Source organism: Populus alba, chromosome 1, assembly GCF_005239225.2.
Source record: "Populus alba chromosome 1, ASM523922v2, whole genome shotgun sequence".
Taxonomy (NCBI): Eukaryota; Viridiplantae; Streptophyta; class Magnoliopsida; order Malpighiales; family Salicaceae; genus Populus; species Populus alba.
In genome coordinates, this window is record NC_133284.1 from 27586721 (window position 1) to 27601164 (window position 14444).

Consider the following 14444-nt stretch of genomic DNA (forward strand, 5'->3'; position numbering starts at 1 on the left):
CGAGCAGCTTGGGCTGAGAGTTTGTTACGTTCAGTAAATGGTAAGTGAACAAAACAAACACACCCAAAAACATGGAGAGAATCATACTCAGGAAGAACACCAAATAAAATAGAGTATGGAGATGCAAAGTTTAGAACTTGAGAAGGCAAACGATTGATTAGATGAACGGCTGTGGATAGAGCTTCTACCCAAAATCGAGTAGGAACTGAAGAATCAATTAATAAAGTGCGAACAACATCTAAAAGATGACGATTCTTACGCTCAGCAAGTCCATTTTGTTGAGGAGTGTAAGGACAAGATCTTTGAGAGAGAATCCCTTTGTTTTTTAGATATTCTTGAAATTCTTTGGACACATATTCCCCCCCGGAGTCAGAACGAAGTATTTTAATATGAGCAGAAAATTGATTTTCAACAAATACTACGAAAGTCTGAAATGTTGAGAATACATCAGCTTTAGATCGGAGAAAATATATCCAAGTGAAACGACTGAAATCATCAATAAACGTGACAAAATATTTATACTGAGCATGAGAGATAACAGGACTTATACCCCATACATCAGTATGAATAATTTCAAAACATTTAGAAGCACGACTACCATGTGAAGGAAATGATAATGCTTTGCTTTTACCCAATTTGCAAGAACTACAGTCCAAAAATTCTGTGGAAAAAGAATTTTTATTCCCCAAATATCCATGTTTCATAAGATGAGTCAATACATTAGAATTGGGATGTCCCAATTTCTTATGCCAAAAATGAGGATTATTAATGACAGTAGAATAAGCACAAGAATTAATACTAGGAATAGAAAATTGTATTGGAAATAAACGTCCCACTTTAGGCCCCTTCGCGATCACCTTCCCCGACACTTGATCCTGCACACAACAACCATGACGATTAAAGAGAATTTCACAGTTATTTTCTACCATTTGACCAACAGAGAGTAAACTTGTTGATAATTTCGGTGACACAAAAATATTGTTGAAATAAGACCCCAAATTACCAATTGATAAAATCGGCAGATTATCACCATTTGCAACCTGTATATGTTGATTACCCATGTATTTTCGCACATTACACAAACCATTTTTACTGCTGGTCATATGATTCGACGCTGCCGAATCCATTAACCACGGTTTATTATATGCCGAATCCAAAGAAATGTTAAGTTTATTACCAGAAATTCCAAGTGCAGAGAAGGCAGAGATGATCATCTGCTGCACCATCTCGGGAGTGATCGTGCCCGACGAAGAGCTCACCGACGATGAAGATTCTGGTGCCAACGGTGAGGACACGGCTGCGGCAGCCATAGAAGTAGCCCCCAATTTTGACTGCACAGTAAACCCTTGGCGATTCTGTGGTCGCAGACGACACTCCCTGATTACATGCCCCTCCTTCTTACAATAATTGCATAATTTCTTACTGCAATTTCTGGCAATGTGCCCTAACTCCTTGCAATTGAAACACTGCACGCTCCCACCCCTCTGTCGTCCCCTTCCTTGAGTCATGTAAGCCACATTTATCTCGGTGACAGTGTCCTGGGTCAACTCGTGTTGAGTGGCGAGTCGTTGTTCTTCCCGTAACAGTTCCCCCAAACATTCATCCAAGGTGGGTACTGGACTTCGGTTGATCAAGCTAGCTCTCACAGCCTCAAATTCTGGCCGGAGCTTCATCAAGAACTGGTCCCTCTGGCTCTCGGCATAAACAAGGTATAGTGCTTCTAAACTATCCTTCGGTATTTTAGAGTAAATTATGCCAGTATATTCACTCCATAGGTTTAGAAATCCAGCATAGAATTGTTCAATTGAAAGATTACCTTGTTTGTAATTGGCAATACCCATTTCGACCTGAAATTTTTGAGCCGAATTGTTCTGGGAATAAATGCGTCTGAAATAGTCCCAAATCTCCTTCCCTGTGCCAAACGATCGAAGATTGTTGATCATATGGGGTTCAACAGACCCCAGTATCCAGGAGACAATTTTCGCATCCTTGGTAGTCCATATACCCAGCTCCTGTGGTTCGGTTGGTGCTGGTGAAGATCCATCAAGATGCCCCCATAATTCCTTCCCTTTAACAAACATACGAAACTGAAACTCCCAACTGGCATAGTTTTTGCCATTGAATCGAGTAAGAAAAGCCTCTCCAGACATCCTAGGAATCTCAAGAAAAATATCACCAAATACTGATGAATTCAGTCTATAGACTTAAGAAAAGAACAAAAGATCTAGATTAGAGAATAACCGGCTCTGATACCATGTCACAATTATCAGATTTCAATGTAAAGTTCTCTGTATTTTCCTTTATTCTGAAAGGAAGAATTCAGTCCTATAAATACATGTAAATAATCCCTAATTTGTAGTCTATAATCCCTGATTTGTAGTCTATAATAAATACAATAAATACAATATATTCTGTTACAATTTGGTTGCCATATATTGTTGATATTCTTGCCATATACATTGACATATGCAACATGCTATTTAAATTTGGATGAAACTATTAAATAATATGGTTGCATCATATAGCTTCTAATTTTCTTGCAAATTAATAAGTTATATTTGTCATCAAAATAAATTTTTGATATTTTAATTTTATATTTCGACTCCCGTTTAACTAAATTAAAAATCAACAGGTTAAAAATCGAACCATAACAATTCTCATGCATTGTGAGAAGGAGAATGCATGCTTGCAAAACTTACATGATAGACAACCATGAAGTCGTTCTTATGATCATATTGGCCTCTCACAAGGATTCCAACAAGTGTCTTTAGCCAAAAACGTTGGTAATTCTGCTCTCAACTCCTGCATCTCCTCCATCTTAGTGTATTTACTCAAGTAAATTCCACTGCTAGAATTTGGCAGGCAAGGTCGCATATAAGCAGGATTCTCTTACCCCAAAGTCAACTAGAATTTTGTATTGGGATATCAGGAGAAGTACCTCCTCATTCCGTACTCTATTACAACCTCAAGATAAGGAAAAATCAAGGTCAATAATAATATACAATTTGATAGGAATATTGGTTGTATAATAGAAGCATAATATTTGTTCAACGAGTGCGGCTAACAGAACAGTGAACAAGATTTGGTGAGAACGGACCTCGTTGCTTCTCTGAAGGTTCATTATTCCAAAGTGGCATTGCCAGAAAGTTGAATCTCTTCAATAGTTATGAGGTCTTGTTGCTTTCTATGTGCTAAGAGTGGTTTCTGGCGTAGGCAGTGCTGAGAAAGCAGAAAGAAAGCAAGGTTGAAGAATCAATTCATTTGACTGTCAATTAACCTCTCTTTTAATGTCAGCACTTAAGCCTTAGCCTCATCATTAGCCTGTCACAGTAAATAGTAGGTTCAGCAATTTCCCCAGCCTTTTTCCTTGCAGCTCAGTAAAAATTGCCTGTGAACCACTTGTTAGGTTCCATACGAATTTGTCATGGCCTGCCACCAACCAGCTACTTTGTTCCATCCAGCTCAGAGTTTTAGTTTTCAAATCCCTTGGTGCTCTTATGGTGATCAAAACATGTTAAACAAAAGCAACTTGACTTGGAAACTCTACCGCATCTTTAGTTGACTTTGCTTGATAGCAGAGTCAACGGAAGCACCGTGTGTCGATATCATGAGAATTTGAGAAGAAGAGTTTGATTTACCACTAAAAACAAGTTGAGAGAAGAGAGGATATCTGAGATTCATGGGGAGGCTACCTGCCCAAACTGAAGCTGCAATTCAACATTTCAGCCATCCACACCCATTACAGCTCTCCAATTACCAGCCCCAACAGACGCTTTGCCTAGCTTCATGTTCAGGTTGCAAGCTCAAGATCTCGGGATGGATCTACGCTTGCACACAGTGCAACTACTTTCTTCATGTTTCTTGTTCCCAAATGCCTCAACAGATCACCCATCCATATCACCAAAACCATGTTCTGTCTCTCCTCTCAACCCCCATGTACCCTGGAGACTTATTCAACTGTGATGCGTGTGGGAAGCAAGGAAATGGTTTCTCTTACAATTGTGGAACTTGCAACATTTATATCCATACCACATGTGCTGCCATGCCCTTGGTGCTCACCCACCTGTCTCATCATCACCAGTTGAATCTGACACCCTTTGTTCCTTACCCTAACATGAGCTTTTCTTGTGACATATGCCACAACTTTGGTTCCAAGCAATGGCTCTATAGGTGCAACCTCTGTGGATTTGATGCTCACTTGGATTGCGCCGTATCACAGCCAAATCCATCTCAAGCTCAAGCCCAATACTACCAATCAGCAGCATCAGCATCAGGTATTCCTCGGTATCAGGCTGTCGGAACTCCACTGGCAACAGGTCCTGTCATGCGAAACCTTGCACCTAACAATTATGTGCCAAGAGCTGCTACCTCAAATGTTTTTGGATCAAATATGCCTATGTCTAATGGGAGACCAGGGGGGCAGGCGAATTCTTCATTGAACCAGCTAGGCTCTATATTGTTGCCAGCACTACTTGGTATTGGCATCGGTGGTCTTGGTGGTGGCGGAAATAATAGTGGTGGAGGTATTAATCTTGGAGGCACCTTTGGTGGGGGTGGTGGGGATTTATCATCATCATTAAGTGGAGTTGATATTGGAGGATTTGGAGGTGGAATGGGCCTTGGAGATGGTTCCAGTTCTTAGCTATCTATTCAGTTTTCATGTGTATTGACAACGTCTGTTTCTCTATGCTTTAATAATCTGAGGTTCCAGGATATTTGTATTGCAAGAGAAAAACAGAATCCATGGGAAGGGAATAAAAAAAGCACCCTTAAATTCTAATTGTTGTATTATGATTATCATCATCAGTACTTGGGAATAAGATTTGCGTTAAAGGAAGCTACTAGCCATCAAGATCAACTCACTATCCCCATGAATAATCTGTTGTAGCTGATGCTGATTTCTGAGAAGAAAATTGTGATTTAAGACATTTCGTTGTGTTCCAAAGTTTATATATATATAGACAAATTATATACTCGACAAAAAAACATTACATATCAAGATTATTTAATGTATATGCATTCGAATTTAATCAATCAAATTATTTCTTACTCCATATAGATTACTTGAAAATACAATACCATGGGCACATGATTGATTTTTCTAAAAGAGCATGGACAAAAATAGAAGACAATTAGGAGTATATGGACTAAAATGGAGGTTTAAACAAAGCAGAAACTACCAAAAATATCATTAGCTCGCAAAAGAATATAACAGGACCAAAGTTTCTTGACCTGGTAGGTTTGGTGCCACAACTCCAATCACAAATCCTCAGGGACATCAAAGTCAGTGCTCAAAACGACAGCACTTTATACCCAGCTGGCCTTGAACATGCAAGAAACCGAGCACCTGTCAATCAATCCCTCAAACAACTACCACCTCTTGCTTTAACTTTTATTGATTGCTATTAAATGATTTTATCGATAAATCTTTGATCTTGAAGAAGACCTGAGCTGTTCATCTGCTCCAAACAGGTGCTTATCCTTTTCTTTTCTTGTCTTTTTCAATTTCTTGATTATTATTGTTGCTATTGTTTGATTGTGTTTTTGCATACAATCTTGATCTTATTTACATTCTTGGGCCTCAAAATATTAATGGGTTTTTTTTTTTGTTTTCCTGTTTGCTTGAAAAAAAGATTAAAAATATATAGGGGAGAGCTTTCAGTTTCTGGGTTCTTTTTTTTTTAGTAACTAAATCAATGATTGAGCTGGTTTTGGATTGTTTTTCATTTTGATGGGAGTTCGATTTGGTTTGGATTTTAATTATTTTTTTTCTTAAGCTGATTTTGATTTTCTCTTTTGGGTATGAAGGGAGGGTTTAGTTTAGTAAAGTTTGGGTTTTTTTCCCCCTCTTGTTTACTTATTTAGAGAGTGACAATTGTCTCAATTAATTTTTGTTTTTAGGGAGTTTAAGATAATGGGAAATTTCAGCTTCTGGTTGAGTTAAAGATTGTGTTTTTATTGTTCTTCGCAGGGTAGGGTATATTGAGATTTTGGTTTTTGTTGTAGAAAGATTTTTGAATCAGAGTGGTGTAAGTGTTTTGCTAGAAATAATGGATCTTGATTTGAACCAAGAGCCTTTATACCCTTCCAATGACTCGCTGTTGGGACTAGCATCCATACGAGATGAATTAGAAAACACCCATGGTCATATAGAAGAACGCCTCAGGCAGCTTGAAGCAGTTACTTTCAGGGCTAGACAACGACAGAGATGGAGACAAAGTCACTTTACCCCTCAAACAGTGAATGTTTCTGTGGAACCAGCTACTGTTAATGTTCGCAGTGATGGTGGGCTGCTTATTGGGGAGGCTAGTGTTGCTACTGAAGAAAGGAGAGATGAGATGAATAAATTTGGCAAAAGAAAGAGTACCTATTTGATAGCTAAAGCATTAGGCAGGAATGGGAATGGTAAGAAGGCCAGAACTGACAGGAGGAGTGTATTTGATTGTAACATATGCCTTGATATGGCACAAGATCCTATATTAACTTGTTGTGGACACCTGTTTTGTTGGCCGTGCTTCTATCGGCTGTCATATGTTTACTCGAATGTGAAAGAATGCCCTGTTTGTGTGGAAGAGGTTACAGATACAAGCATTATTCCAATTTATGGCAATGGAAACAGTGATGATAACAAGAAGCTCAAGTTAAAGGAGTCTGGCTTGAAGGTTCCTCCGAGGCCCTCTGCACAAAGAGTTGAGAGTGTGAGGCAACAACTCATTAATCACGGTGCATTTTCTTCTTCCATTGAGGAAAGGATGCGGTATATTGGCAATGTGCTCATTGCAATGGGGGAGATACCTCCGTCAGAGGGTCTTGATGGTGTTCCTCTTGAATCTGACAGAATCAGTTTCTTGGCAAATCGAACCAGTACTTCTCAGGCACTGCCTTCCATAGGAGCAGACAGCAGCCATCACCACCGTTCTGTTCAAGTTTCTAGGTTACTGTTTCAAGGAGCTGCTTCACTATCCTCCTTTTCATCTGCAGTGAACTCTGCAATGGAATCTGCTATGGAATCTACAGAAAGATTATTTGAGGACCTTGGGGCAATTTTGCACAGCCATCGTGGGAGAAGAAACCATCAGCAATCTTCACGTCCTGCTGATAGAGATTCATTTTCAAGCATTGCTGCTGTTATTCAACCTGACAGCCAGAACCCGGATACTGTTGCTGATGCTGATTCTACATTGCCACGGTCTGGTTCTTCTTCCAGGCCTGATGATGTTGTCACTGTTTCTCAATTGGAAAGCCATAGAACGGGTACTGCTATAGAAAGCAATTTTAGTGTGCCCATTTCTTCATCTTCTAGGAGAAGGAATCTAGTTTTTAGGCTTTCAGAAGTGGACAATAGTGTAGAAACAAATTCTTCATCATCCAGGAGAAGGATTGAAGTTCCTAGAGCTCCAGGAGCAGACAATGGGCATAACCGTGAACGTAGAAGGAGAAGCTTGAACTGATGTAGCCATAGAAATAAGGGTTAAATTGATTGCATGTTCCTTGTCTGAGTACTGTGATTTAGTTGTGTTGTTGGAAACTAATACATGTTTGTGTTTATGAAGACCGTGTTTGCCAATCTAGGCATTGAGTGCCAATTGCAATTTAAGCAAAATATTGGGATCACACTACAGGTGTTTATACTTTTGCTGTTGTAGATTTATTATCTGGCTGTTTCATTGGAAAACTATGTGGTTTCTTACTAAAGACGTGTTTACCGAAGCATGCAGCATCATCCTTGATTGCATAGTAGGTGTTCTATAAGACAGAAAGCAGCTATTTAACCGGTACGTGCATGAACTCTTGGTGAAAGATTCGTTTGGTTCTCTCTGCCTTTAGTTATATACAATATACATGTTCAATAATTTTATTTAGTTTTTTATTTCCTTTTTGAATTTTTTGCTTCCCTGTTCTTTTGTATTTGTGATATCCAAATTCAGTGCACCAAGAGACTTCACACCTAAACTTTTTGTTGCTCTGTTAGCTATGTACTGGCTTCTCTTTTTCTACACGTTACCATACCATGTTGTTGTGAAATTTTTTAGACATGTAACAGTATCCAAACAACTAGTTGATGTGTTGTCGAAAGATGACATTGGCTATCACATGGGTTTCATCAAGATATCTTGAATGCCTGGTTAATATCAAACTGCTAGCAGATATGGATTGAGGACTTTTGCCATCCTTGTTTCATATCAATTACATCAGTTTCACGTGCATGACAATACTTCTTACCTTTCTTGCTCCATAGTTTTTCATGTTCCTTATTTTTTAGGCTAGGGATAGAACAGTTATCTAGTTACTTTTGTTAGAAAATACATTATATGTCAAATATAAATATAGTAGTAGAAAACCATCTCATGGATCATCGATACATGGAGTTCTTCCAGAGGGACCCTTGTTAGATTTTTAGGTTTAGTTGAGGTTTTAGTTTTGAGGGGTTCAAGTGTGCAAAGTTTGATATTTTAGGTGTGGAAATGAATTGATTATAGAAATTGTTATAGTTTCAGAGTTGAAAGAAACATTATAGGGCTATTGGAGGGAAGGTTGCATAGTAGAGAGCCTTAAATTTTTTGGCCTAGTTACAATTGCTTGGCTATTTATGAGCCCTTTTACACGGCATAGTACACAGTACGCATCAATTACTTGCACAGCTGAACTTTCACCTAGTGACCACATATTTACCGACACATTACTCTAAGCTAGAGCTACAACTACTTGGTCTTTAACTAAGGTTTATCCAGAACTATCACTACCGAAACTAACAATGGTATTTTAGATTCCACCAAGTGGTAGCTCCTGACCTAATTTGCTTGTGGCAGGGAAATATTAGTCTTCCAAGGCAGAATCAGAATGATTATGTTTATTATATTGGGTGCCTAAGGCCGGTGATGTTAAGATCTGGCATGCAACAATAGTTTTGTGATGATTTATCTTTGATCCCTCACTTGTGCTGTTAGTATTACTGCGTTTTAAACTTTGCAGTTTGAACTCATGGTATCATGGCAAGAGAATGGTTAAACGATGATTTATCATTAACTATTTGTTCATGCATGTTAAAACGTTGCGTCTGTTGGCTGGTAACCTACGTATATTTTTTGTTTTGACTTTATATGTCAAAAAAATAAATTATAGGTTTCTTCGAATGTTTAAAAATGATAAGGTGTAGTGTCAGGACATGTTCCAAATATGCAAAAGAACACAAGCAAAAACTGTAGGCAGACAATATGGCAGAGTCCAGCAAGTTTAAGAACACAGAAAAACAGACTTGAAGCCAACCGTTGTCAGACCATAAACCAGTTAAATAATTATCAATTGAGGCTCATTTAAACTCTCCTGCCACAAGCTAGATATGATTGCTTTGTCCCATCTGCAAACTCCATTTATGACAAGTCCAAATTTCACAGAGGCAACCTTTCTGAAATTTAGAAAAGATTTGTCAGACTATCAGACAAATTAAACGTAAGAAAGGTCAATTTAGTTTTGACATTTGTAATTGATTTTCCAACAACTCTCTGTTCTCCTGAAAGTTGGAATAAACACATGACACAAGAAAAGAATCTGTTTGCAAGTTCATCACATATCTCGAATAGTATTCAAGGTTGAAGCGTTGGTTTTCACGATGTCTATTATCTTTATGTCTCAAAATGCTTTCTCTGCTGACAGACAGGAGGGTTATCGGATTAGTGGAAAATCCTGCTCATTGGACTCTGGTTGATGCTCAAGGTGTTGGCAAATTCTAATACCCAAACAAGTGACTAAAAAATGCAGAATCCCTGTATCCTTTCTTAGAACTGGTATTATATGCCTCCAGTCTTGAAAGTGTTGCATTCATATGGCCTCTCATTCTGGTTTCACTTGGCTAACGACTTAAACTGCTGCAGGGGCAAGTTATTGTGAACCAGTTTGAAGCAATGGCTGTCCATGGACCATTAGGCGGGGAGGTAAGAATGCCTCAGATGAAGTGTTGATTTGTGCATGCAACTTTGAGGGTAGGATTGACCCTATTTCCTTAGAATGTGAAGTAGAAGATTTTATCCATATTTCCTTTGGTCTTGCAGGGGAAAGGGGAAAAGGGCTCTCGTTTGAACTGTGAATCCCACTAACAGTCAATCCATTGATAATCTCTTAAAAAGAGAGCATGAATGATCACATATTGAGTCGAGTGTCACAGTACGTGATCTAGCAAAGTGGTAGAGGGAAATCCCAACAGGCTAGTGATTCATTACTGGTGAAAGAGTGGGATCACACACTAGGCTTCTCAAAAACTAAAGTTATCCTAAACGCATGCCGCTTCTCTGGTGGACTCTATTGGAGAGGTATTATTAGGTGTTTAAAAAGGATTTGTATTGACAATTAAGTAAAGGTTGGTCTCTCCTCCTCCTCAATGTTTCGACAAAGAGCATCAATGTGTTGCCGGATTTTCTTTTCGAAGGCATTGAGAATTTATTGTTTGATTGGTTTTACCGTCTGCTATCATGAGTTTCCTGCGAGAGTGTTTGAGCAGGATAAGCAATGGAGTGTGTGTGTGTGTGAGTGCTGGCATTAGAATTGGTCCACTAAGCCCAACACAGCTGTCCTGCTATGATGCCTTGTTCTAATAACAATATGTTAGGGTTCTGGCTTTGGCCCTTCTTTGTTTCTAGTGCACTTATGATTTTGACTCATGTCTACGATTGCTTATATCTAATTGATGGGTGGTTTCTTAAAATACCACGTTTCTAAATTTAAAAAAAAAAAAAAAAAAAAACTAACAGAGTTTCAAAATTAAAAAAATAAGATAAAATCACTATCTCCCTCGATCTTTCACTCGTCCGAGGCCCAACTTGCCATTTTTATCCTCCCCCGTTAAAATCTCTAGTGAGGTGCCATGTCAAATTTCTTAATTTTCCCCACCACAACTCTCTTCTTTTACTTATTGCGCAAACAATACCATGGAGTATAAGTTCAAAGTTATAGAGACAATAGGCCACCATTGACGTGCTTCTCCCTGTTCTCTTCTTTAGTGTCGATTATTTTTATGAATTGTATGATATTTTGTCTTACCTTTGTTTTTTCTAAAACTTTTGTTTGGTTTGTTTACAGAAAACAAATTTTAAGGTTGCTTTGCTAGGTACAATGCGTTATTTTGAATAGTGCAATCCATTAAGACTTCCTTTTTCTGAAAATTGTGGTATTTTTCAAGTATGTTCTTGGAAAAGTGCTGGTTTGAAAGGAAAAAAATCAAAAAATTAGTCCCTTGTTATTTAAATTACCAGTCAAATCAGACTCTGATTCATTGTGAAATATCCATGATTATCATTTCATGAGATCCTACAGCTTGTGTGATTAATTTAAGATGTTCAATTCTTGCTGTGCGTTTGTCTATGATGAACAATGTAAACCATGATGTGATGCATATCATATTCAGCTGCTTGATTATGGTTTGATAATCAAGTACTCATCATTTCATGAAACCCTAGGCTAGGCTAGGCTAGGCTGCATAGCATGTATGGTTGCATTTTGTCTGTGATGGAGCTAGTTTGGTAGTATAGTAGCGCTTTCTAACCGCAAATGTTAATTAATATAAATATTTGCAAAAGCACTTTCTAACCGAAAAGAAGAAAGTCCTTGATAATTAATCAACGGATGGGCTTGCTTACATGTGTAAAATACAATGATTTTGTACAGAAAAGATTATTATTTAGGTTAGACTCGCCATGAATGAGTTGTCTGGTCAAGGATGCCTCTCACTTTGCTTTCATCTTCTACACAAGCAAAAACAAGGAACAGAACATGAACCCTACAAGCCCTGCCAGTAGGGGAACCACCTTATAATCACAAGAGTTCGAGGTTGCAGTTTCCTCAAGAACCTTGTCTGCGTGTCTAGCAACTTGCATGTGTGGTGCCCAGTAAGAGGCATCTGATGACGAGGATGATGATGATGATGATATGATAGCAATAGCGATAGGGGTAGGGATGATAACGATTAAAAAAGAAAAAAAAAAAGGAAAAAAAAAAGGATTTATCTCCTAAATTCTTAATGATCATTGTACCAGACAATGGTTATGATTGAACCACACTACAGAAACGTCTGTTTCTTTCAATACATCTCTCCTTGCATGAAGAACCATTAAGCTATCACATCGTTACCTCCGTCCCATTAATTTTACGTTGTACAGAAATTTACTTGTATTGATCTTCAGTGTGAACTCATTAGTGTTTTTGTCCCTACTTGTGTCCAAGACCTATATACGTACCTCCCTTTTATATGGGACAGACAGTTCTTCTATCCTTGTTCAGGCCAGTTTACTCTTGTCTAATTCCATCCCCATGCCAGATGCAGGTTATGAATCATAATTTCTTAGATAATTTGGTTATTTGAAGATAAAAGAGCATGTTTTCTTGTATTTTCCATTTTAAGAGAATAAAAATTCATTTTGAATTACTATCATAAAAACATGATTATATTTATTTGTACCTCTTAGATCAGAGATGTTTTTCTTTTTCTTTTTCTTTTCTTGAATTTCTTGGGTTTTGTTTTTGCAAAAACTAGTGAAAAGGGTGGTTGGTAAAATTTAGAAAACTGTTTTGAAAGCCATTTGATAGCTAAAACTCAGAACCCATAAAATGAAGTGTACGGCAAAGCCTTCCCGGCCCGTGATTGGAGCAACCTCTCTAATGAATTTATTGACGAAATGGCTATATAAAACTGTCTTCCTCTTTACTAATTATGCTACAATAATCTTTAGCCATTTATCTGAATAAGTTTGTACCAAAAAGAACCAGGGAAGGAGGCGGCGGTACAAGGGCGGAAGGTCACCATGTTCGATGCTTGAAAAGGGAACGTGAATCATGCCGGAGAGCATGCAACTGGCGATGTGTTTTGAGCTTAGCTCTTGATTAACCGGAATAAAACTCAGGTGGGTGAAGATCAACATGCTTAGTAAAAAAACCAAGATAATATTATTTTAATTAAGAAAATATGAAGTTAGATTCACAACTCAATTACAATTAGGAAGTGCCAAGAATAGCTAACAGCTCCAGCCCAGCAAAAATCAACAGCTCTAAAAGCCACATGGATTTTAACGAATGAATCATAGCAAAGTTGAAAAAGTGGAGCTAGCAAGATTGAAGATTTCAATGCTATAATGTTCCATGTTTTTGTGCCCCTTTATGAGCTTTGACAAAGCAAGGGAAATGGGTTTTTTTATATCTCAAGTCATACCTCATGGATTCTTCAAATTCAAGGGAGTGGAGATTTTCTTTGAGAAATTAATGATTGGTTGGATTCGGAGGTGCACATGTTTGGACCATCTTTTTCTTTATCGTTTTTTCCTCGCCATGACACTTTGTACAAACTTTAGTGGAAGAGGTCACATGTTGAAGCTTTTATCTTCTTGATTCTTCAAAGCTTTAATGAGTGGAAAATATAGTTGAGAAATCAATGATTGGTACTTGTTGTTTATCATAAAGTTTATTATGTGACCGTGATGCAAGATTTCTATCTACATAATGAACAATCATGTTATGGTACGGTATATTTTTTTATTATTATTAAAAATGCGTTTGTTTTTTTAGTTTAAAAGTAGTTTTTGTGGTTATTATTTTAAAAAAAAAAAAAATATTGTTAGGTGTGGTTAGTTGGATTTAAATACATGTTTGGTAAAAATTGTGGTTGAGGTTATATACAATAAAAAACATGTATAAAAAAATATGGTTAATAGTTGTGCGATTGTGGTTATTTTTCAAAATGTTTTTTATTTGGAAATGTATCAAAATAATTTTTTACAAAACTCACTTACAAAAGCATGTAAAAATTAATTCTTAAAAACTACATTTCAAACTTAATTTTTTAACAAGTTCCATAATAAAAAATACAATTTAATGTTTTATCAAATATTTTATTGTGTTTTTTACACTACAATCATAAAAGCAGCGATTAAACATCACAACCTAAGTGATAATCTTAAATTACTCTTGTTTGTTTCCCTAGTGTGTTTGATTGCTGTTTTAAAAATAAATTTATTCAATCAAAGGATTCATACATGTCTCTTTTGCTATAAAATATTAACCGAATATAATTTTATTTACTGTGTATTATCCATCATTCACCCGGTTTTTTTTTACTCTATCCAATAAAAACACTAGCTCGATTATAATTGCTCAGTAATTGTTGTCAAAGGAATTTCTTTCTTTCATCAAATATTATATCTGAATTTAGTATAAAATTAAACACAATAAACTTATGTTCTGTGCAATTTTTTTTTTTTTTTTAATTTACATGGATGTCCGATCAGCTTGCGTGCACCACGACTAATCCTATAATTTACTAACAATTATTTATTTTTTCTTTTTTCAGGAATTAGCTCTGCAACCAACAAAGCTAAAAGGAGAGCAAGAGAAATAATGAATGTGAGAGAAGGGAATGCAATCATGTAGCGATAAGGATTTGACTATGAGCCACATATGCACGC

General features: G+C 37.1%; 2 protein-coding genes across 9 annotated transcripts; both read left to right on the forward strand.

The window, feature by feature from the left end:
* The first annotated feature begins 3252 nt into the window (after positions 1-3252).
* Positions 3253-5054, forward strand: LOC118045624 (protein VACUOLELESS GAMETOPHYTES). Its single transcript, XM_035054302.2, has one exon. It carries the CDS (start codon positions 3680-3682, stop codon positions 4640-4642), a length of 963 nt encoding a protein of 320 aa, XP_034910193.1. The 5' UTR covers positions 3253-3679; the 3' UTR covers positions 4643-5054.
* Positions 5055-5218: 164 nt separating this feature from the next.
* LOC118045620 (uncharacterized) lies at positions 5219-10452 on the forward strand. 8 transcript variants are annotated; one of them, XM_035054296.2, is made up of 6 exons: positions 5219-5472; positions 5972-7622; positions 7712-7775; positions 9655-9785; positions 9873-9932; positions 10050-10452. In XM_035054296.2, exon 2 carries the CDS (start codon positions 6051-6053, stop codon positions 7449-7451), a length of 1401 nt encoding a protein of 466 aa, XP_034910187.1. In that variant the 5' UTR covers positions 5219-5472; positions 5972-6050; the 3' UTR covers positions 7452-7622; positions 7712-7775; positions 9655-9785; positions 9873-9932; positions 10050-10452. The 8 variants fall into 8 exon arrangements, with proteins under 8 accessions (XP_034910187.1, XP_073268326.1, XP_034910188.1 ...); XM_073412225.1 differs by having other exon boundaries at positions 9659-9785; XM_035054297.2 differs by having other exon boundaries at positions 7719-7775.
* Positions 10453-14444: the final 3992 nt, after the last annotated feature.